This window comes from Budorcas taxicolor, chromosome 3 (genome assembly GCF_023091745.1).
Source record: "Budorcas taxicolor isolate Tak-1 chromosome 3, Takin1.1, whole genome shotgun sequence".
Lineage (NCBI taxonomy): Eukaryota > Metazoa > Chordata > Mammalia > Artiodactyla > Bovidae > Budorcas > Budorcas taxicolor.
In genome coordinates, this window is record NC_068912.1 from 14,199,605 (window position 1) to 14,224,384 (window position 24,780).

At 54.2% G+C, this 24,780-nt stretch overlaps 1 protein-coding gene across 1 annotated transcript; it reads left to right on the forward strand.

Annotated features, from left to right (window-relative positions):
* The first annotated feature begins 11,442 nt into the window (after positions 1-11,442).
* LOC128045699 (ETS translocation variant 3-like protein) lies at positions 11,443-22,887 on the forward strand. The gene is made up of 6 exons (XM_052638152.1): positions 11,443-11,545; positions 16,736-16,837; positions 16,924-17,161; positions 17,410-17,599; positions 18,032-18,152; positions 22,427-22,887. The coding sequence occupies exons 1-6, from the start codon at positions 11,443-11,445 to the stop codon at positions 22,885-22,887; spliced, it is 1,215 nt and encodes a 404-aa protein (XP_052494112.1).
* Positions 22,888-24,780: the final 1,893 nt, after the last annotated feature.

Below are 24,780 nucleotides of genomic sequence, written 5' to 3' on the forward strand. Positions count from 1 at the left end.
GGGATCGAGCTGCTTTCAAGAGGCCCCTAGACTTCTCCAAGGGAAACATGGAATCATCGCCAGTGTCAGCTGCCCTGAGGTGACCTCCAGGCCAAAGAGGGAGAGACCAAACATGTATTCAGGCATTCATTCATTCATTCCTGAAACTGACGTGATGAGCCACGTGCCCACAAGTCAACATAATGAACTGAAATACAAGGTAGATTGTGCCCAGGTGACAACAGTCAGTCATTTATTCAGCTAACATTTCCTGAGTGCCTGCTGGAAGCCAGACTCTGTCTTGGGATTTCACAGTCAAATAAAGACACTCTGAGTCCACCAGGAGCCTCCAGTTGGAAGACAGGTGATTAGGAGGCTCTGGCTCCTTCTCTAGTGCTCTCCCCACAATGCCACAGGCTTTCCCTGCATTCCCCCAGTGAGCTGTTACTCCCCCAGTTACCAGAGAATTTTCAGTACTGACTTGGGCAGGCAAGAACTCAGATGTCCCCACAATACTGGGGGAGTTCTCACTCTCCTCCATGCCCCTTCTGAAAAAGAAAAAAGAAAAAAACCAAGGCCCCTTCTAAACACAGCAGGCACCAGTCCCCACGTGGGCTGGTGCCATTCACCAGCGGCATCCACACCACCCTCCTTGGATCAGCAAGAACCAGGGTCCTCCTCCTAGCCTCCTGCCCCAGAGTCCAGCTTGGCCAGCACCTGACATGTAAGGCGTGCTCTATAGATAGAGTAGGTAGGTTGCTGCTGCTGCTGCTAAGTCGCTTCAGTCGTGTCCGACTCTGTGCGACCCCATAGACAGCAGCCCACCAGGCTCCCCCGTCCCTGGGATTCTCCAGGCAAGAACACTGGAGTGGGTCACCATTTCCTTCTCCAATGCATGAAAGTGAAGTCACTCAGTCGTGTCTAACTCTCAGCGACCCCATGGACTGCAGCCCACCAGGCTCCCCCGTCCCTGGGATTCTCCAGGCAAGAACACTAGAGTGGGTCACCATTTCCTTCTCCAATGCATGAAAGTGAATAGTGAAAGTGAAGTCGCTCAGTCGTGTCTAACTCTCAGCAACCCCATGAACTGCAGCCCACCAGGCTCCTCCACCCATGGGATTTTCCAGGCAAGAGTACTGGAGTGGGGTGCCATTGCCTTCTCTGGTAGGTAGGTTATATTGCCAATAAGACTGAAGCAGGAGGCACAGCTCCCTCTCCCGCAGTTCAGTCAGGCTGATGGGGACGGCTTGGTCCTTGCAAACCTAGTTCTCAGCCTGAAAGAGCTCTTACTTGATGGAGGAGAGGGGTGCAGGGATCCCCTTATCTGCACTCGCCCTCAGGACACAGATGTGGGCAGCTGACTATCCATCTGGCTAGGGCTGTGGCCCCCACCTAGGAGGTAAATGGGTGGGAGTGGAGAAGATAGAAAATGAGTGGGACTACAGTCCATCAGACTAGAAGGACTATTGAGAGTGGACCAGTTTGGGAAGGGAGGACAGAGAATGGGTGAGGGCATGTGAGATGAAGAGGGGGTCCTGGGTGTTAGGGGGGCGGTGGCAGCCCTAGCACAGTTGGGAGCTGGGAGGGGCAGGGGGTGATACGTTGGAAGACAGACCACAGAGGCCGAGGTGGAAGGCAGACATAGAGACGAATTCCCAAGGAGGTAAGGTGGGGGGAACTGAAGCAAGCAGGCGGGGGCTGCAGAAGGAGTGGGCAGGGGAGCAGGGCTGAGAGCAAGGAGCACCCCCCCAACCTCCTGCCCATGGTATTGATCCACTAGATTACTCAATTTCACCCGTATTGATCAGGTAATTGCTTTATCTCGGGTCTCATTTGAGCTCTGCATTCTCCTGGCTTCCCCATCTCTCTCCCTCATTTTTTTTTTTTCCTATCAACCTGACATAAGGCTTCTTAACACAGAAATATATATATACATATATATATATATATATATATATATATATATATATACAAAGGTTTGGTTAGCCTGCCCAGGGTTGGTGTTTGGGGTGGGGGATGGGAGTGGATAGGAGGGAAAACCAGCCTCCCCTTGGAGCCCCTAAATTCTCTTTCAAGAAATCCTTCCTGGCTCCAGATAGTGGAAATGTCTGCACATCCCAGGGTCTCCAAGGTCCAGGTAAGAGCTGGAGGAAATAGACACCAAAGGCCCTGGGCTCAGCCTCTCTCTCCTCACCATCCCACCCACCCTGCTTCCCTACCACGAGACCTGGAATCCCCCAGCACCCCAGCCAGGCTCTCGGACATCCCTTCAGTAAGTCTGCAGAGTCTTGCCTCTGTCTGTGCCCCTGGATGCGCTTCACTATATATCCTGCCACTACCCCTGCCCTCTCTGGAGCCCGATATATGGGTCCGTCCTGCCCACCTTCCTCACCCTCTCCAACTCTGCTTGGCCCTGGCCCAACTCCCCACCTCTGGGAACCCAAGCATCCTGCCTTCAGCTGGAAGAAGGAAAACTAGAGAAGAAGCCTCAGCCACTTGCCAGGGAATCCACAGACAGTTCCCCCAGGGAGCCCCTAATCTGAGAGGCAACACTTCACGGCTTCCTGAAGCCTCCAGCCTACGAGAAGGGACCCATCTGAGGACAGGACTAGGGGAACCACACAAAAGATAAAAGAACAAGGTCCAGGGAGTGGAGGGAATGCTGGGAGACCCCAGACGAGACCCAGCTCTCTCCCCAGTCTCCCAAAGCTCAGCCCTGCTCAGCTCACAGACCAGCTGGGCAGAAAGGCAGTAGACAGTGAAACTGTAATCTGCCAACAGTCGCATCCTGAGTGTGGGTGTGGAGTCAGAGGGGCCAAGGGGACCCATCCACTGCAGTGCACACTCTGGGTTCCTGGCACCCTGGAATTCTCTGCGTAGTAGCCAGCGAGGTGTCCAGGCACACATGGGCCTCCACCCTGGACGCACCCTCCTGAGAACAGGCCTGGGGGCAGCTGTCCATCTGTGCACTTGCACGTGCGTGCTATGTCGCTTCAGTCATGTCTGACTCTGTGCAACCCCAGGGACTGTAGCCTGCCAGTCTCCCCTGGCCATGGGATTCTCCAGGCAAGAATACTGGAGTGGGTTGCCATGCCCTCCTCCAGGGGAATCTTCCTGACCCAGAGATCAAACCCACGTCTCCTGCATTGGCAGGCGGGTTCTTTACCACTAGTGCCTGGCAGCTACAAATGTCAAGAGCGGGCCCAGTATGCAAAGATTCTTCGCCATGGAGCTCAGTTTCCAAGACTTCCACCGAGACTTCGAGCCAGGCACTGAGGTAGGAACTGGGAATTCCATGGGGAACACAATGGATAAGACTCAGACACTCCCCATGGAGCTTAGAGACTTTAGGACATAAAACCATCTCTCCATCTGTAACCTCTGGATCCCTCATCCAACGCCATGCACACCAGCCAGGGCCTTGTAGACTCACTCTGTCCCCTTTGAGGAAGGGAGCCCCCAGACAGAGAGAGGGAAGGACTCAAAGCCGTGTGTCCAGACACGATCTGCACTGGGGAGGGGGGTAATCCCAACTCTGAGCCCCGCAAACTCATCCCCACCCAGTGAGGAGCCAGAGGAAGAAGCAGCAGGTGCGCTGGAGGGCATGAGCCCGCAGGGTCCATCTGGCTACATCTTACCTGCCATGAGGTGGCAAGCACCAGTGCCCCCCAGAGAACCCAACACAGCTCTTCACCAGAGCTTTCCCTGAGCAGAGGACAACTGATCTCTTTCCTTCCTGTCTCAGTTTAGAGTCCCAACTCTGCTCTGGGGAAGCTCCTCCCTGAGTCTAACCAGCATTCCCCCTACTGCTCCCACAGTCTTTTTTTTTATTCCTAGTTCCTCTTCCATCCAAATGCCTCAACTTTTCCAGCTTATCCTTCAGCTCTCTTCACCCCGTCTCTCTCTCAGCCTTCCTTCCCTGACACCTGCACCCATTCACTTTGGCCTCCTGGTACCCAGGCTTGGAAGGAGCGTGACCCACTGTCCCAGGTCTAATACTGAAAGTCCTGAGTTTGAGAGAACCTCTGTGTCCCAGGGACAGGAATGCACCCTACCTGGAAGGTAAGATACTGCATGAGGCCCAGATGGGAGCAGGGTTTGGGTGCAGATACGAAGAGGCCAGCAGCATTTTCCCACATGTCCGCAGAGACAGAGAGAGACACATACACACTATACACAGAGATGCCCATAAACAGTCTCCAAAACAAAAGCACAGCCCACACACCCAGGAGCAGACAGACACACACACTCAGACTCATACACAGACAAGCCCAGTCTCACACACCCACACTCCTAGAGATAGGTGTGTGTGGACACAGATAGGCACGTACAGTATACCAACAACACACAGTGGAAACACCAAAACTGACACAAACACCCACACACAAAACACACGGCCATAGAGACAGACATCCACAGGCAGACGCACACTCATTTTACGACTCCTCGGAGACACACAGACACATTCAGACACCCACAGAGAGGCAGGAAGGAGACCCAGGAGCACAAAGATGCCTTCACCTGTGCCCACGGGCTGAGCCGAGCCACAGATTCCAAACCTTTTCCCTGTTCTTCCCTGGAAATACTCACAGGGCTGGGGAGGTGGGAGGAGGTGGGCAGCTCCTCCTCACCCTCCAGAGGAGAAGGTGGACCCAGCCCCAAGGTCTCCATGGACCCCAGCTTGAGATTCACAGAACCAAACGGAGAGCACGTACCCCCCACCCTACCGAAGATCCTTCTGCCTGGGGGGTGGGGGTCCTGCCCCCAACCAGGAGCCAGGGCTGGGGACAGCTCTGAGACCAGCCTCTCTGGAGACGGGGGAGTGGGCGTGGGAAGCCCTGGCTCCCTCTCCTGGGGTCGGGTGGCGGGGGTGGAGAAGTGTGAGTGAAATGGGTTTATTACTGGGAGTCTGTTGCCTCGATTGGTATCGATCCCCGCATGTCACCTTCCATTGCCACTAATGGGACATGAAGAGTCGCCACCGACACCAGCCCCGGCGGCACGCACGAACCCACAGCTCCCCTCCCCCGTCCCCATATCCCAGAGCTGCAGCCCAGGCGGCCTCGGCCCTGCTACCAGCTGGGCCCCCTCCTCCCTCCACCTCGTCTGCTCCTTCTCCTTCGCTTCCTCTCCTGCCTCTTCTTTGTCTCCTTGAGTCTGACTCCAAAAGCTTCCCCGCACCTGCTTTCCTTTCCCCCTTTACAGCCACCTGAGGGCCCTATCCCCCCACCCAGGGGTGTCCCTTTTCCCTCCCTTCACTTCTTCTCTCCTCCCTCCTCTGGGTCCAGAATCGGCCACCATCACTCCCCAAATAAGGGTGCACTGGGTCCCAGCCAGTCTTGGGGAACAATGGGGAGTCAAGGAAGTGAGTCAGAGGGGATGACCCCTCTTTCACCAACATCTGGCAAGGAGTGCTTCTCAAGGGATAATGTCCTTCTATCACACCAACCTGGCCAGACAGAACATCCTGGAACAGCCGAGTCCCCCAAACCAACCCTCCTGGAACAGCGGGGGCCCCCACCTTCAGTCCACTGGCTGCCACGACCCCAGGCTGGATCCTGGTAGAAGAACAAGGAGAGAGTGAAGATGAGGAGTCTTTTTTCTTTTCTCTTATCCTGTTCCTCAGGGAGGAGATGGCACCACCTCCCCGTCCACCCCACCTGGCAAGCCCCACATCCCCTGCAGGGCCTGGTGAAGCCCTCCCTAGGGCCTGATCCCATCCATGGGTCTGCAGTCCTGCCCGCAGTAATGTCAGATAGTCACAAAGGCGCAGATGAGACCTGAAAAGACCCATCCAGGGTGATGAGGTCTTGATACAAAGTATGTCAGACAGTGTCGATAGGCTGGGAATTTAGCCTATCGTGCTGGTTACTCAAGTATGAAAAAAAGTCGCTAACTAGAACAGGAAAAGTCCACTGGAGGTGCAAATAGAGCATCCTTGGCTTTGCTGCTGGGAAAACAGTCTGTATGCCCGAGTCTGTGCCACCGAGCCCTGGGGACGGGTGGGGCAGCTGAGGAGAGGGACTCCTCCCAGCCCCACCCTGCACCACACTCAGCCCTGAAAGACTCCTCCCCAAGTGGACCCTGGGAGACACCCAGAGCCATCTCCAGGCCCCCAGCTAAAAAGGGCGACCTCTCGTCGATTCCTGTCACCAGCCAGGGATGGGGTTTCCGCCCCCCGTCACTTGGCCCCATTACTGCGTCGTGTCCGGGTTGTTTAGGAGCTGGACCAGGCCAAGCAGAGGTACTAGACACAAAGCCAGGGGTTGGAAGGTAGCTTCAAAAGTTGAGGCTGCTTGAACCTAGATGTCCATCGACTGATGAATGGACAGCTCAACAAGGCAGCTCATAAAATTATTCAGCCATAAAAAGAAATGCATTTGAGTCAGTTCTAATGGGGTGGACGAACCTAGAGCCTATTACACAGAGTGAAGTAAGTCAGAAAGAGAAAGGTAAATATAGTATACTAACGCATACATACAGAATCTAGAAAGATGGTACCAAGGAATTTATTTGCAGGGCAGCAATGAAGAAACAGACATAGAAAACAGACTTATGGACATGAGGAGAGGGGAGGAGAGGGTGAGGTGTAAGGAGAGAGTAACACGGAAACTTACATTACCATATGTGAAACAGAGAGCCAATGGGAATTTGCTGTATGTCTCCTGGAACTCAAACAGGGGCTCTGTATCAACCTAGAAGGGTGGGATGGGGAGGCAGATGGGAGGGAGGTTCAAGACGGAGGGGACATATGTATACCTATGACTGATTCATGTTGAGGTCTGACAGAAAACAACAAGATCCTGTAAAGCAATTATCCTTCAACTGAAAAATAAATGAATTTTTTTGAAAAGCTTGAGGCTGCTTGTTGCCAAGATGGGGTAGCTGGAGGGTCTAGAGTGTGGGGAGCCGGTGGGATGTGCCCTTCTGGTTTACTCCGAAGCCCTTGGTAGGACAGCCCCCATGTCCAGGCACCGCACCAGGCACCTGGTGTGCACAGAGGTGCTCAGAAAACCAAAGGAAGCGACTTCCCTGGTGACCCAGGGATAGGACTCCATGCTCCCACAGCAAGGGGGCATGGGTTCAATCCCTAGCGGTCAATCCCACATGCCTTATTGAGCTGCAAATAAAAAAGAGCAAAGGAAAGGGCTGGATTTGGCCAGCGGACGCCCTTCCCCAAAGGGCAGTATGCCGTTTGCCTGTGTCTTAGGGAAGAAACAGAGGAGGCCCAGGGTCCCATCCTAGAAGCCAAAGTCTGTGCCAAGTGCCCGGGGTTCCTAGTCCCAAGCCAGCCTCCTCGAGGAGGCCCAGCAATCAAAATGTGAATGACCAGAAAGGGTGGGGGTGGTGAGGGGGACACTTTGATCAGGTTTACGGGAATACAAGAGGAAGTGGGTAGGGACAGCGTGTGGAGCAGTAGAAGAGAAAAGGTGAAACCCTAACTGTCTCAGAAGCAGCTGCTCTGGTTCTCGAAAGGACTTGAAGTTAGCAACTTGAGGGACTTTCCTGGGAGCTGGGACGCTGGCAGGAAGTAGGAAAGCAGAAGAGCCCTGATCCTCCCTTCCTGGGAGCCTGTCAGATGTGGCCCTCCCAAGAGAGCTGTGGAGGCATCAGGTGGTCCGAAAGACCCTTGGGGTCCAGGCAAGCTGGAGGTCCCAGTCCTCCCACTAAAGCTTCTGCCACCACCTGCTCTTCCAATGGGGCCTTCATGCTGGAGCAGGAGTGGGGAAGGCTCTTTCCTCCCCAGAATCCTCTCCTTGGCCTTGGCTTCATCCCACTTTGAACTCAAATCGTCCTAAATCCTTCAATGAAGGAAATGGGATGGAGTGAAGGGGAGCGAGGGGCAGAGCCAGCTCTTCAGGTGGGAAAACGCCACTGACACCTGAGGGAGACCCCCGGAGTAGCCTGTCTCAGCGCTAACCCCGCTCTTCCTGGTTGTAGCTCTCTGTTTCCTATAGCAATTAAGTTTACCTCACCCTGGCTAATATTCCTCCCTCCTCCCTGCACCAGCTCCCTGGAACCACGTTCTGGACCATCCCTCCCTTTGCAGCTTCTTTCCTTTCTGCCATCGATGGGCCCTGAGCCCCGTCCTGCCTCTCCGCCCCCAACAAGGACTCTCTTCGTGGCCCCCCAGCTCCTGTCTCCTCCATCAATCAACCTCTCTCTCTCACCTTTCCATCATGTTAGCTTCGGTTGATTTAACCAGAAAACAACCCCTAGAATTTAATTCCATGGCCCTCCATTCCCATCTCGATCAGCTTGAGACTGGGAGGGGCTGTGTAATGATGGGGGAGTAGCAAGGGATAGAGAAACTTGGCCTCCTAGACTCAAGAAGAGAAAAAAAAAATCATATTGATTCCCCAATGACAGCCATCCATCTTTTCCTCCCCACTAGGGACTGCAGAGATTGGACACAGGCCCAACAGGCTCCAGGGTCCCTTGGTCCCCAGGACTTAAAAACAGAGGCTGTGGCCTTTGACATCCTCACTCCTCTGGTTTCCCCTGAGGTCAGTTACCTAAATCCTCCATGCCCTCCCCAGTGGAAGCTGGAATCCTACCGCCTTCTCTTGTTCCTGCTGTTTTCAGTGGGATACCTGATGCCCCTGCAGTTACTTTCTTCCATCTGGTTTAGGATGTAGTTGGCAGTTCTTCTTGCTGTCTAACTTTGAGTAGTATTTATAAAGAAAAGGAAAATAAAACTATTTTCTATAGCCCTAAGAGGAAAGAGACATAATAAGTGCTTTAAAAACCTTAGAGAAAAGGTGATTGGGTAAACTATCAGCTTCATGTTAGTACTTGAGACTAAGAGAAAAATTACAGGTTATGACAGTTCATCCCCAGTATGGGAGCAGAGGTGGGGCCTGGGACTCCCAGGGAAAAGCAGGGAGTGAGGTAGCGTTAAGAGTCAGAGGTTGTGAAGAGGAGATTCTTTACCAGACCAGGACTCTTATCTCCACAGGACCTCCTGTGAGAGAAGGGCTGATGCAAGGGAAAGGGTAGACAGCTGGAAGGACTTCCCGACAGTTCTGTCCCTTTTCCTAAAACTGAGGCAGAAGTAGCCCTCTCATCAGTCTCTCTGTTGGTCAGATGTCTCAGGAGCCATCTGCCCCAGAGGTGGGCTCTGGATGCAAAGGACCCTGTGGAAGACACTCCCTCCCACGGCACCCCCACAGAGGTGCAGAGGGCGCAGGGCCGTGGTGGCACTGGCCCCCGAAGGGTTAAAGCTATTGTCTGAAAAACCACATCAGCTCCCCTGGGAGCTTGGAGATCCCGCTCTCATTTTAAGTAACCCTAACTCAGCGTGTGATGAGCGAGGGGTCGCTGGGCGAGAAGTGCGACTGGAAGGAGCCGCTGGACAGAGCCCGGACTGGCTGGCTGCTGCGGCAAGGTAAGGGGTTCTGGGGGCCGGCCAGGGGGACGATCCTTCTCCGCCCCCACCCCCAGCCCAGCTGGGGAGCCAGTTTTGGGGCAGCTGGGAAGGGGAGAAGAAAAGAGACACAGGCACCAGGTGAAGATGAGAACCCAAGGGCCATACTGAAGCCGCCTGGAAGGGGCCTGGCTCCTCTATACAGACGCGGGACAGTGCAGAAGCAGGTGTGGGGCAGTCAGGGCAGAGACAGCAGCGGTTGAGAGACAGCAGGTCTGACAGGGCACCAGGCTCTTCTCCTCAGATGGGGTGCAGCCGGGGTCAGACGTCAGCTCACTGGGGCAGAGCAGACTCCTGGGATTCACGGGGCTGAGTCAGGCTCTGGGCGCTGAATGAATGAGGGTCTCAGCCATCCCCGTGCCCTGTTGTCTCTGCCTACAGGGAGTTCAGCATCTCAGCGTGTCGCTGCTGCCATCCCTCTGACACTGAGGGGGTGGGCGTCACAGCCTGGGCATGGGAAGGAGCAGCAGGTGGCCCAGGGAGGGCAGAGTTAAGGTTGTGCTCCCACCTGAGCCAGGCTGGGACGAGGTGACCTCTCTGATGGGGTGATGGGATTCTGCCCCGTCCATCTTCTTCCCTCGCGTCCTCAGACTCCTGGCTCCCTCCCAGAGAACAAGATCCAAGAAGCCTGAAACCCAAGAGCTTGGGAGCCCCTTGGCAAGAGCACCCCTGTGATGGTGGGGACAGAGGCGGGCTGTGTGAGGCGGAAGAGGCACTCAAGGTGATGTTCCTCCGGCAGAGGGAGGCCCCGTGACTCCCAGCCCCTTCCCAACTGACCAGAGGAGGCTGGGAAGAGAGTGGTGCCGGTCACTCCATCTCCAGCCCCTTTCTGGCCCTGCTCAAGGGCAGTGGGGCCCCATGGGGAGAGGGTCCAGGGCACATGGATGGGGCCGTAAGCTGGGGTTAGTGGAAGTTGGAGTTAGGGCTAGCGGTAAGACTGGGGATGAGGACAAGGGTTGAGGTGGAGGCTGGAAGCAACACGGCACAAAGGGCTGGGGACTGAGTCAGAGGCCTCAGAGGCCCCCAGCTGAGGAGAGCGCCCCAGAGGCCCTCTGCCCACAGCTGCATTCCTGGTCCCTGTTACTCAGCCCCAGGAAGGTCTGCCAGCTCATCCCAGCTCAGCACTTGGCTGGGAGCTTTCACTTCCTCAGGCTTGCCTGGCTCCTCAGCCACCTCAGCAGCGCCTGCTGGAGGGGATTTCTTGTCCCCTGGCGGGGGTGATGGAGGGAAGGATCAGGGGGTGTCCAGGCAGGGAGATCCCCAGAGGCCCCGCTGATGGGAACGAGATGAAAGGAGCTGGCACTGAGTTTGTGCTGGGGGAGAGGGCGAGGGGCCGCTGGAGGGCTGGTGGGGGGACAAAAGGAGGGAAGGGGCTGTAGAAGCCAGGTCAGGAAGCTGGGGGCCTGGGTTTGATTTCCAGCTCTGAGGCACAGGTGAGAGACAGGAGGGCAGGAGAAAGACAAAGAGGTAAGAGAAAAGAAACAGTAAGGAGAGGCAGGGACGGAGACAGGGCAGGCTGAGTGAGGGGTGGGGACGCACGCGCAAGAAGGAAAACAGGCTCAGCAGAGGCAAGACAGTCAGACCGCTTGGTGTGTAGACAGTATGATTTGTAGACAGTATGATTTGTAGACATAAAATGTAAGGACAGGAGAGAAACCGAGGGAAACTGAAACAGAAGAGGATGGACAACAGAGAGAGAAAATGATGGAGCTGGGGAAGTAAGGCGAGAGAAGGCTTGGCAGACTGGAAGTGGAAAGGAGGAAGAAGGAGACTCGAGCGGGGAGAGGAGAGAAACTGCAAGGAAGGAGGAAACAGTTGAAAATTAAAGGTCAAACAAAGCGAAACAGAGACTTGGAGGGGCCAGACCGAGGCAGGGGCGGGCGTGGGGCTGGAAGCTGGTCTCCTGACACCCTAATCCACCTCCCCCAACCCATGGGTCCTTACGGGATCTGGGACTTCCCCCACGACTTTTAACTGCCCTTCTTGCCAGGTCTGGGGGTGGAGCACGGGGGTGTCAGGGTTTGGGTTTCTACTCCATGGAGTTACACAAACCTTTTAAATCCCACGGCCCCCAGGGACTATGGAGGCAAAAGTCAGAGACAGTCTGCAAGGGGCTGGAGGGGCTGAGGGGAAGAGGAGGTAAGGATCTGAGACCCCTGGGCATGGGGGTGGGGCGTGGAGACTGATGACAGGAGCAGGGCGAGAGGGAGCCTGGAGATGGAGCTCAGGGCTGGGAGGAGGAAGGGAGGGTTCAGGAGAAGTCAGGGGCAGGGTGAGAGGGAGCCTGGAGATGGAGCTCAGGGCTGGGAGGAGGAAGGGAGGGTTCAGAAGTCAGATGAGCCTGGCAGGAGCAGTGGCAGAGAAGGCGGTGTCTCTCACGGGTGTGGGCCGATGACCTGCGGGAGGGAGCCAGGGTTCAGCTGGCTAGATTCCCAGCCAGGAAGCATCCAGAAGGGGTCCTCTGCCCTAGAGTCTCTAGGTCTGACAGAAGGGACAAGATGTCCTTGGTGAAGAAGGACATCTATCCCAGCTCCTCCCCCAAACTCCCCAAGGAAAAAGGTGTTGGCTTTGCCCTTCCCAGGCCCCCAGCTGGTCTTCCTCACCCACCTAAGCTGCTTTCACTAATAGCATTAAGGAAGGTCTCAGGACTAACACTCCCCACTTGGGGCTGAGATCCAGGGGAGAGACTAGAGGCTTCTAATCAGATTGGGGATTTGGCGGGGCGGAGGGGTGGTATACCATTTGCTCAGTGCTCACCAGCAGAAAGTACTACCCACCCCACCCCACCCCACCCCTCCCCACCCCCAGCCCACCAGCCTGTATTTCCCTGGTTGCCCCTCTGGGCTGGTTTCTCCACTCCGATCTTTCCGTCTCTCCTGGGGTGGTATCTGGACCTCACCTGTGTCCACAGCATCCAATTTCCGCAATGCTATTTGTCTCTGATTCACTCTCTTCCTGGCTGGCTCACTTGCCCTCTGTTTCAGCTGCCTTTGAATTTACAAACAGTCTGTCTTCCCACTGCATCAATCAAGCAGTCACTGAGAAGACTTGGTTGTGTCCAAACAATCAGATTTTGGGGACAATCCACTTTAGCCCCTTAGAAGGGCCAACAACAAAGTGTCTTTGAGGCATAAATTTCCTACTTTGCATGGAGGCAACCTTGGTCTTGAACTCTGAGGGTTGTTTAATTCTGGGTGTGTTCCTGTGTTTCTCGCTCTCTCTGTATTCCACTCTGCCCGTCTGATGTCCTCTGGCTTCCTGGGGTTCCCACTGATCATCGTTCAGGCAAAGAGCCCACTCCTTAGATTTAATGGGAGTGCCTCTTTCAGGACCCCAGGGCCTCCTGCCCGCCTCGCCCCTGCTCCCAAGTTTTCTGCCCTGATTGATTACAGCTGGGAGCCTGGAGTGAGACAGACCTGTTTCCATCTGGCTCCACCACTTGCCCTGGGATCTTATGCAAGTCTCCTAATCTTTTGAACCTCAATTTCCTCAGCTTGCAAAATGAAGATAATGATACCCATCACAAAGGATCATTGTGAAGATTCAATGAAATAACTAACATAAGGGAAAAAATTGTCAAGCCCAATGCTAGGTGCATGATAGGGGCCCAATTTATATTAACTAAACCCTTGAAAAGGTAAAATCTGCTCGGGACATTTTGTTTGGCTCCAACCGCTGGCTAAGAGTTACTGTCTATTTTCTCATTGTTATCTCTGTTGCTTGTCTTAGATAATGACCTAAAACCTATATGTGTTGCAATGGGCCCTTGCCATTGGTCAAGGGGATTAATCATATTATTAATAATTAGAATAATGGTAATGACAACAATAATAATTGCTTGCTACTATAACCCATCAGGAAATACAAAGCCCTTAAGAGCAGGCTCTCTGATCATTCAAGATTGGGTTATGATCCTTTGTGATTTATGGTTCTCAATACTCATCCTCTCAGGCCATTGCACTGATCCTGTAGTAGGGGTGGGAGGGGCTGTGCAAGGCCTGTTAGAGCTGCCCCACCTCAATCCCCAGCCCACAGGACAAGAGGGAGGGAGCTGGGAGATGGGGGGAACAGGAAGAATAGGAACACCTCCCCGCAGCCTTGGGGAGCATTGCCACCAGAATGTGGGTTAAAATCAGTCCTAATGAGCTGGATGAACCTAGAGCCTATTAAACAGAGTGAAATAAGTCAGAAAGAGAAATATGGTCTATCAACGCATGTGTATGGGGTCTAGAAAGATGGTGCTTACTGATGAAACTATTTGCAGGGCAGCAATGGAGAGCAGACATGAACAGACCTGTGGACACAGTGGAAGAAGGAGAGGGTGGGGTGGACTGAGAGACTAGCATGTGTAAAACGTGAAACAGACGTTTCCGTGTACAAAATGGATAGCTAGTGGGAATTTGCTGTGTGACAGGGAGCTCAGCCCAATGTTCCGTGACTACCTAGAGCGGTGAAATGAGGAGGGAGATGGGAGGGAGGTTCTGGAGGGAGGAGATATGTGTGTCTCTGTGGCTGATTCACTCTGATATATGGCAGAAACCAGCACAATAAGGTAAAGCAATTATGCTCCAATTTAAGCAAAAATTAAAAAAAAAAAAAAGAAGTATGAGGAATTAAGGTTAAACAGCCAGAGCAATTCTTGGATGTGAAGGTAAAAAAACCTGCTCCTCTCTGAGGGTTCCCCGTGGCCAGCTCAGGGACTCCCGCAGAAAAGCATGGACTAGAGGGAAGACACTTGGCAGCACTCAGCAGCAGTGAGGATTTCCACACCCAGAGCCAGCAAGCTCCTCAGACACGTGAGGATCCAGGAGGGACCCTCACAAACATGGGAGATGCCAAGGAGGAGGCTGAGGCATTTAGGAAACCCAGGGTTTGACCTACCTGGACTTAGTATTTTTAATTTTTTTCTTTGAAGGAGCAAGAGAGAGGCTGTGGGTAGCCTACCTAGGTGGCTGAATATTATAAACATTGAATTAAGGTCTTGCTTTCCACTCTTTCACTTAAGAGCTGTGTGTGTGACCCTAGAGAAGTCACTCAGCACCTCTGAGTTCCATCTCAGCTGATACTTCCTGTGAGGTTCAGAAGTGTCAATTCCTCCCCACAGTGCAGGGCGTCCTGAGTGCCTGCTCTCCAGTGGGTTTATTGTTCCCTTCTTGCCAGATCCTAAACCTGAGATCTCAAACCCTCCAGACCAGGAAACTTTATCAGATCCAGCAGGCACGGCAGCCCTAGGAATTATATCTACTTCCTCCAAGGAACACTCCTCCTTGGGTATCTGCCACCTCTGCGCCCCCTATTACCCCATCCATTCTCCTGAGGTGAGGTAGGAGAGATCCCCAAGCAGCTGGAGGTTAGACAAAAGAGGAACTTCCCAATGCGTTGCTTCCCAGGTGGCGCTAGTGGTAAAGAACCCTCCTACAGTGCAGGAGACCTAAGAGACACGGGTTCCGTCCCTGGGTCGGGAAGATCCCCTGGAGAAGGAAATGGCAACCCACTCCAGTATTCTTGCCTGGAGAATCCCATGGACAGAGAGAAGAACCTGGCAGCTACAGTCCCTGGGATCACAAGAGTTGGGCACGAATTAGCACCTAAACCACCACCATCATAGTTGGTTAACAGAGGTGTGTTCATTTCTGCTGTACAGCAAACTGATTCAGTTCTACATATCTACACATCCCTCTTCATATTCTTTTTCATTATGGGTTATCACGGGGTGTTGAATAGTTCCCTGTGCTATGCAGTACGGCCTTGTTGTCGGAATTCCTCCCACAGCCCCTTGATGCTGTTTCCCATGGGTTCTTGCTACTCACAGTACAACCCACAGACCAGCAGCACTGAGATCACCTAGGAGCTTGTTAGCAATGCAGAATCTCAAGTTCCACCAAGTCCCACTGAATTAGAATCTGCATTTTAAAGAGATCCCCAGGCGACCCTTATGCACGTTAGAGTTTGAGAAGCACTTTTACAGACGATTTAAGTCTTAAGGCAGCAGAGTACAGGAGAAAGTGCTGTGGAATAGGAGTGGGGGGCGGTGGGGGCGGCCACCCATGATATAGCAAGTCACTTTCCCTCTCTCAGCCTCATCTGGCAAGTGAGGAGGCTACTCCAGATAAGCTCTCACTTGCCCCCAGACCTGACGGCCTAGGAAGTTCTAGTTGAGAACAGCGCTTGCCTCATGCCAACTGCAGTGGAGGTAGAAACTCAGAGCCCAGGTGGTGTGAGCCGGTCCCCTGTTGGTGAGCGAGTTGTCCAAACAGTCAGGTAACCCCACTGTGTCTGGCCCAGCCTGAAGCAGGCCTCTCGTTCTGCCAAACCCATGCCCCTCCCATCTCTCCTCGTCCTCTGGGCTATTGGCTCCTCCTGCACTAGTGACCATCGCTCTGGATGGTGCCAGCCTTTCGCACCATCCTCAGTCCCATCCAGAAGGCTTTGGGACAAAGACAACTCCTCCCCTCACCTGCAACAGGCAAGTTTATCTCACTAGGGCTGGTCCCCCAGTCTTCCCCCGTCTCACCAGCTGCCCCTATCCCACCCCAAGCTAAACTGGGAACCAGCAAGATTCCTTCTCTCTTGTCCATGGTTCATTAATTCAACAAATATTTAGAGACCTTCTGTGAGTACAAGACCCTAGGTTAGGCAGTGGGGATCCTGGGGAGCCAGCAATGAAAAAGGTACCCGGGGTTCCTGACCACAGGGAGCTGACACTCTGAAGGGGAAGCCGTAGGGGAAACACAGAGTGACATCCTTGATACATTCATCACCATTCAGTGATTCTACCAAGAATCATTTCTTGAACATCCATGAACAGTCAGGTACTCTGCTAGGCGTTTGAGACTTCTCAGTGAGTAAACACACAACAATCCCGCCTCTTCTCAAATGCAAAATTGTTCTAAGCATTATAAAGGTGTGGGTCTGTCAATCTGCCACCTCCTTCCCTTCGAGGTTTAGAAAGAGCCAACGATTAATTACATTTTAGCTTGTCTTCTCTTGGGAAAAACCTCAATCCTGTTAAGCCCTGAGAAGAGGTCTCATTCTCTGTCCAAATCCCCCAGCAGGGGTAGGATCTAGAGGGCAAGATCTAGGACCCTTTGCATTCCTCTCCATCTGTTTAAGCAGCTCAGCCTCAAACCCCCGAGTCCTGGGTCAGCCCCTGGCCAGTGAGGAGGTCCCCAGGGGAGTTTGGCCCAGCCTGGCTGTGGGGGAGTGTCCTGCTCAGACCCCGCTCCCCTTCCCCAGTCTCCCCCCTCTTCTCTCTTTCCCTCCTCTTTCACTTCCTTCTCCCCTGCCTTCTTCTTTCCCTTCCTGCTAAGAGGACTATCTCCCCCCAAGGCCCAGACGCAGCCCTCGCTCCCTGGGAGTGGACCATGCACTGCAGCTGCTTGGCCAAGGGCCTCCCTGCCATCTCCGCGGCTGGTAGCGCCTGGATCCCAGGTGAGCCTCTGACAGGGGTCCCAGCCGCGCCCCAGAGGAGGCCTCGGGGAGCAGTGGGGCGGCGCTGACTCCCCTCTCCACCCCAGGCCTGGCCTTCCCCGACTGGGCCTACAAAGCCGAGTCGTCCCCGGGCTCCCGGCAGATCCAGCTGTGGCACTTCATCCTGGAGCTGCTGCAGAAGGAGGAGTTCCGCCATGTCATCGCCTGGCAGCAGGGAGAGTACGGGGAATTCGTCATCAAGGATCCGGATGAGGTGGCCCGCCTCTGGGGCCGCAGGAAGTGCAAACCACAGATGAACTATGACAAGCTGAGCCGGGCCCTCAGGTGAGAGGAGGCCGACGACTCGACCAGAGAGGAAAGAGTTCAGATAAAAAGGCTGTGGTTTCTGGGACCCCTGTCCAATTCCCACCCCTCCGAGGCTTGGGAACCGCTCTGGAGTGTGACAGGATGGCTAGCGGTTATCCAAGAACAGCTAGGGGTCCATCTCGCCAACCTGGGGAGCGGGGATGTGGCTGGGTCTCTTGAATGCATCCTCCCTGCCAACCTCCTGCTCTCATCCTTGGGATCTCCAGATATTACTACAATAAGAGGATCCTGCACAAGACCAAAGGCAAAAGGTTCACTTACAAGTTCAACTTCAGCAAGCTCATCGTCGTCAACTACCCTCTGTGGGAGATCCGGGCAGCCCCGTCCCCCTGCTTGCTGCTGGGGGCCCCTGCTCTATTTCAGCCAGCGCTGCTCCCCATGGGTGTGCAGAGTGAGGTAGGCACAAAAGCTGGGCCTGTCCCCAGAGCTCCGCCAGGCCCTGCCTCTCCATCCAGAATGCTCCCACCCTCCTCTCTGCCTTGGGGGCCGTCAGCTTTCAACGTTCTCCTCCCCCTGCATCCTAGTCCCCAAGTGTCCCAGGGGCGGAAGGGACACTCTGATTCACCCCTCCATGTTTAACAGTCCCGACTAGAGCCTGCGGGAGAGGGCAACTCCTTCTGCACCAGGCATGACCCCTTTAACGGTGGGCCATGGGGAAGGGGGTGGGGTCTCCATAGAGGGTGTGGGACATGTGGGCAGTACTGACTTAAGAACCATTATGAGGCTATTTCATTATTTTAACGACTGGTTGTTAAACAATGTGTACTGTGGAATACATACCAAGGAGGGCCCATTCCACCCCCGTGCCTGCCTCTCCTCACTCCCCAGCTCCTACACAGCATGCTGTTCCCCCATCGGGCCATGGCGGAGCAGCTGGCTGGACAGCGGACCCCTCAAGAGCCACCAGAGGCCTCTGGAAACAAGAAGGGGAGCAGCAGCAGTGTCCACCGTGAGTGCTCGCTCCTGGAGAGGGCCCAGGGAATCTTGAACGGAGGAGGGGAGAACCCTTCATATTGAGTACATGGAAGAGCGGGCATGAGTCTGGGGACACATCGTGCAGACAATCAACAAACATTTGATGCACACCAGCTATTTACTTGGAGAAGGCAATGGCAACCCACTCCAGTACTCTTGCCTGGAGAATCCCATGGATGGGCAAGCCTGCTGGGCTGCCGTCTACGGGGTCACACAGAGTCAGACACGACTGAAGCGACTTAGCAAGAGCAGCAGCTATTTACTAGGTGTGGGGGTCCACGTGTGAAAGATGGCCCTCGGGATGCTCAGAGACCAGGGAGGAGCAGAAATAGGAGGGTGGTCAGTGACCAGTACTGGGATTCAGGGAAGCGCAAGGTGCTACTGGAATGCAGAGGAGTTGGGGCTTCCTGGAGGAGGCTGCACCTGAGCAGGTGAAGAAGATGGAGAAAGATGTCCAGGCAGAGGGAACATCATTTATAAAGGAAAAAGCTGCAAATAAGTGCAGTCAAATCTGAAGATCTGCTCGTAGCTTACGTGGTCACAGTGAGGCAGGTGACGGGAGCAGGGATGAGGAGGAAGAGGAGAGACACAGCTGGCAAGATGATGCTGGCAAGGGAAACGGGCGTTTAGTCCCAGAGAGCCTCAGAAGCCATGCTGAAGGGCTTGGACTTAATCCTGAAAGCACAAGGAACCCAGAGGGAGAAACGCGTCCAGATGTTCATCTTACAAAGACAACTTGGGCTGTATGTAGAGTTGGGGATGTAGGACGCCTACAGCTGGTGCTGGAGGCTTTTGCAGATCTAGGTAGCTGGTGATGGAGCCGGAACCAAGGCAAGGGCCTGGGTGCAGAAGGAGGCCCAGTTGAAGAGAAATTGGGAAGATAAAGTTCACTCATTCATCCACTCACTACTTCTTTCAACAGATAGCTCATGAGCTCCTGCTGAATGTGCCAGGCCCTGTCCTAGGGCTTGGGGTGCCAGTGTGAGCAAGACTGCCTTTATAAAGCTTGTAGGCAAGAGGGATATTCAGTTAATGATCCAACAAACTGACAAGTATTGGTATCTGTACCAAATGCTACAGAGAAGTTCAGGGTGCAGAGAGCAGCCAGGAAGACTTCCTTGACAAAGTGACATTTGAACTGATTCCCAGAATGTAAACCAGTGCCGGCTTAGTGGGGAGAGAGGCAAGCATATGGCAAGCAGAGAGCACAAGGTGTGCAAAGGTCCTGGGGCAGGAAAGAGGCACTGGGAGCTCACCAGTGTGGCAGCACATGGCGATTGAGGGGGACATGGCAAACATGCAGGCAGGGGCCACCTCTTCCAGGGCTGTAAACTGGGAAGCAGCAAAATCAGATTTTTTTGTGAAAATAGATCACAGAAATCCTTGACCAACCATAGGCTCTTCTGCAGAGGCCCACGACATGTCCCTCCACTTCTGGCAATTTTGTGGAACAAAGACCCTTGGCCTTAGCCCCACTCCAGTGCAGCTGGGAGTCCAGAGGTCCCACCTCCCAGAGAATGCAGAGCACCTGGCTCCAGGCCCTCACGAGCGCAGCCGAGGTTGTGGGCGTGGGGCGGCCCAAGGCCTGCCAGGACTCGAAGGGCAGCAAGTCAGGCAGCCTAGAGCGAGACAGCACCTGAACTCCTCCCTGTTCTTCCACTCTCACCCACCCCTTCCTAGTTCTGGGAATGCCCTGGGCACAGAGCTTCTCTCTTTGAGAAACTATCAGGGGAAAAAAAAAGTATTCCCTGGTGAGCCCCAGCTTGGAGTTGTTTTGCACCGCCCTGCCCTCTGTGGGTACAGGCCCTACCTGTGCTGGGGCCCTGAGGCATGCTCAGCAGGTTAGGTCACCAGAAGGCCAGCAGCACCCACATGGCCCACTTCTGAACTGGGATTCCAGAAGGCGGTGCCAACCCCTCACTCTGCCTTCACTCAGAACTGCTTCTGGGCAGCCGAGAGGCCAGGACTACTGAGCCAGCAGCAGGAAGCCACAGGGCTAGAGCTAGGAACGGGAGGGGAAGGGGAGGAAGGCTCTTACAACCATCCCCTCCACTTGCCTGCTCAGCTGTGGGGCTCTGAGGGAGACACTGTCCTCGGAACCTCCAAGGGATACAGCCTTCCTGGGGGAAAACAACAGTCCCCACTTCACCTAAGAATCCAAGGAAAGGACAGTGATTCAGGAGAAGGTACATACTGGGTTCCCCTGACAGCTCAGGTGGTCAAGAATCCACCTGCAATGCAGGAGACCTGGGGAAGATCCCTGGGGAAGATCCCCTGGAGAAGGGACTGGCTACCCACTCTGGTACTCTGGCCTGGAGAATTCCATGGACAGAGGAGCCTGGCATTCTACAGTCCATGTAGGCTACATTCCATATGTGTATTACCTTTTGCTTCCCTGGTGGCTCAGATGGTAAAGAATCCTCCTACAATGCAGGAGACCTGGGTTCAATCCCTGGGTTGGGACGATCCCCTGGAGGAGGAAATGGCAACCCACTCTAATATTCTTGCATGGAGAATTTCATGGGCAGAGGAGCCTGGAGGGCTACAGTCCATGGGATCGCATAGAGTCAAACACAACTGGGCGACTAAGACAGATACCCAGGCTGGCAGGGGTATCCATGCTCTGCCTCTTGAAAGCTTATCTTAACTGTTTTCCCCTTTCACAGATCCAGTGTCAGAAATTTGTTCTTACCAAATAAATTGGATGACTTAAGTAATAACTAAATGTTTTTTTTTCCAGTTTTTACCAGCTATAGCCCTGCTGGTGTTACCACCTTGACTGAATTCACACTTGACCTTGCTAAGAAAAAACGTGGAACTGGACTTAGGTTTTGTTTGTTTGGGGAGTTGTTTTCAATAATTGTATTTGTTTGGCTGTGCAGGCTCTCCTCTAGTTGTGGTGAGCGGGGCCTTCTCTCTAGCTGTGCACACAGGCTTCTCTCGCTGCCGAGCACCGGCTCCGGGGCGTGCGGGCTTCAGTAGCTGCGGCACACGGGCTTAGTGGCGACTCCCAGGCTCTAACGCACAGGCTCAGTAGTGTGGCGCATGGCCTTAGTTGGGCTTCCCAGGCGGCTCAGCGGTAAAGAATTCACCTGCCAACACAAAAAGACCCAGGTTCGATCCCTGGATTGGGAAGATCCCCTGGAGGAGGAAATGGCAACCCACTCTGGTATTCTTGCCTGGAAAATTCCATGGACAGAGGAGCCTGGAGGGTTCCAGTCCATGGGGTCTGGAGAATCAGACATGACTGAGTGTGTATGTGTGCACACACACGCACGCACACACACACACGGGCTTAATGGCTCCGCTGCATATGGGATCTTCCCAGACCAGGGACTGAACTCATGCCTCTTGCACTGGCAGGCACGTTCTTTATCATTCACCAGGGAAGCTCTGGAGTTAGGTTTTTTGAGCTACAGAAAGTGGTGTGAACTTCTATATAATCATTCCCAGAGATCCCAGGCTAGGAACCCCTATTGTAGGATCCTGGGGAAATGGGGTAGATTTGGAAGGAATGGAAGGAGGGAGAGCTACTTGGAGGAAGAAAGCTATGGGCCAGAGCCAGCCAGAGCAGAGAAAGGCCGGGGTTCACCCCCCACACATTGGCCTCACAGCTCTGCAGGCCTCTTTGTACCCGTGACACTGCTTGATCTTATCTGGGAGAGGAGGTTTTATGGATGAAGAAACTGAGGCCTGAGAATCTAAATGACAAACCCAGAGCCACACAGCCAGCTCTTTTCCAGACCAGAACAGAACTACAGTCTTCTTCTACAGGGATAAGGAGAGAGAAGAATGGATCCACTGAATTATGGCAAAGAATATCCTCAATTCATTCATCCAATGCATTTTTATTGAGCACTTAATACACGCCAGGCTGGGCTGGATCCCAGGATCCAAACTAAAACAGACACAGTTCCTGCCCCCACAGTGCCGGGGACACAGATATTAAGTAATCTCACAAATGACTCCTGATTCTGAACAACAGGTCCTGGAGGAGAGGACCAGGAAGGAGGGGGGAGGGTTGTCCTGGGGCTTTCACCCAGGCTGGGGAGGCGTGGAGGCTTCCCCAAAGAAATGACATCTATGATGAGACGTGAAGCAAATAAAAAAGGAAAGTGCCCGGGTGGGGAGAGAAAGTTTCAAGCAGGAGCAAAAAGAAATAGGAAGTGGGCGATAAAAGGGGGCATCTCCAACGGCGGACACTCTCTGACCCTTTCTCTCTCCCTCTCTCCCCTTCTCTCTCCCTAGGACTTGGCTCTGCCCCGGTCCCCTGCCAGCTTGGCCCTTGCTGCCATCTGGGGAGCCCCCTGAGCGACCTGCCCAGTTTTGCCTCCTTCACCCCTCCCCTACCATTCGCTGTCCCCTCCAACTGGCCCTGCCGCTCAACACCCTTCTTGCCCCCGGTCGCCCCAGAGCTGCACTTCCCAGGGTCCCCCATACCAGGCACCCCGCTCCCAGGACCCATTTGTGCCCCAGCAGCCCAGCATTTTCCAGAGCTTCCACTGTTGGCCAGACTGGCGCAGGGGGCTGAGGAGAGGCTCCGACTCTGGTCCCTGAGGCCCGAGGGGCTGGAGGTAAAGCCCGAGACCACGTCGGCTCCCAGGGAGGGCTTCTCCTCAGAGAGGCAGGGAGCCAGCACTGGAGAGGAAGGCCCCGCATCCCCCAGTCTGGCGAGCTTCAAAGTAGCGTGGCCCCTGGATCCTCCTTAATGGGGGAGGAAGATGTGAAGTTGGGGGGAGTCCCCCAAACTCCCTCTGTCCTCTTGTCTACCTCCCTCTGGCTTCGCACCCTCCCCTGGCAAAGCAGGAGATTGAAGGGATGGAGCTGGACCCAAGGGCACAGGGGCATCGCAGGGAAGGAGTACATGTGAGAATGGGAAACCCAAGGCAGAGTGCCCCCTCACCAAACTGCCGATCACATTAAAGAGACAGTCTTCATCTCAATTTTTTTCTTTTTTAAGGCAGATGAGAAAGAGGTTCCCATCATTTGAAAGACCCCATACCTGCCCACACAAGAGGGGAAATTAAGAGTCTAAGCTGGGGAGGGGTCAGGAGTTGTCTTGTTCCCCAAGTCTCAGGGCAATTTCTTTCTTCTGTGGGGCACTGTCCCTCACCCAGGCTAAGGTGTCCCATCTCTCTCCTGCGCCTCCACGCGCTTCTGTCCCACCCCTCTGCTTTCTGTGATCTTGGGAGCTCCTGTCCCCTTCTTTCTCCAAGACCTAAGCAAGTGGGCTCAGGAGGGACGGGCCTCCTCAGCTCTGTAACACTCCACAGCAAACCACAAATAAAATGCCCTTGGCAAACTGCCCTCTTGGCTGACCACCCCCTGCTGCCGTCTGATCCACCCAAGATTTCTGATGGGAAGAGGTGGGAGGAGGGGGTCTGGGAGGGGTCCTGAGGCCTAGCAGACACCGAGCCAGCCAGTCCCCTCCCTCTGCTGCCATCATGTCCCAGAGAGAAAGGCTGAGGCTGCAGCCGGAGATGCTCCCCAGACCAGTGGAAACCAGCCTCAAGGAAGGAACTTCAGAGCATAGCAGAGGTCTTCACAGAGTGACCCCCCAGGTCCCTGCCGTGGACTTCTAAGCAGTGTTCTAAGGGGCTGGGGATGAAGTAGGGTGTTGGCAGGGGTCCCCGTTGAAGCATCAGGTCGCCGGGGGAAGAGGAGAGAGGGGTCTTTTGTTCAACCAAGGAAAAGCCATCAGAAAAGAACGTTCCAGGAGCCAAGGCAACAGAACCATATTGCCCTGCTGTCTCTAGGCTGCCAATTACAGGCTTAGGGTTTATCTCTACCTCCTTCCCACGATGGGGAGCAGAAACTAAGCAGGCTCAGAGGGTGCCTTTTGTCCCTGGTTTGTCCCTGCCTCTCATCCAAAGAGTAGGGGCGCATCCTTCTCTCGGAGCTCCCTGTTCATTCTGCTTTTCACTGCCCCTCAGGCCTTATTTGTGGCAGATGCACGTTCTCATGGGTGGAATGAGGAAGAAGAGACCCAGAGAAAGTGGGGCTAAGGCCTCACCCCACAGAAAGGTTAAGGTGATCAAGGAACCAGCCCCCAGGCTTCCAAGCTGGATAGAGGCTGGGAGAAAGCATCTGTGAGTGTCTTCATCTCAATCTCTCTCCCTTACCCCAGATGCCAAAAAGGGGGACCTCAGACTGCCTCTCCCAGGAGATCCTAGGAGCTACAGTGAAAACTGCTTCTCATTCGCTCCCAAAGTCACAGGCCCATCCCCAGTGCTACGGGAAGGATGAACCCCCAGCCTGGGGCTTTCCCATCATCCTGCCCAGTTGAGGGAGACAAAGAGCTAACGTTGTCTGCTTCGACACAAGGAAATGGATCTCACTGTCATAGGGATAGTGTCCTCTTCCAAGAGGCCAGTCTCAAGGACGGGGTCCCATAATTAGGGACCCCCATGTGGCTTCTGCCGGACCCATCCTCCTCTTCAGTGGTTTGCTGTTGCTATGACCCCCACGTTTCAGACAATGAAAAATGCTTTGTGGTCACTTTTCTAAAGTTTGTTTTTGGAAGAGGTGAACCCAGGAAACTGAAAGCTCAGCTTCAGAGGACGTAAATTTCCAGGCAGCGCACTATGCCGTTTAGACAACAG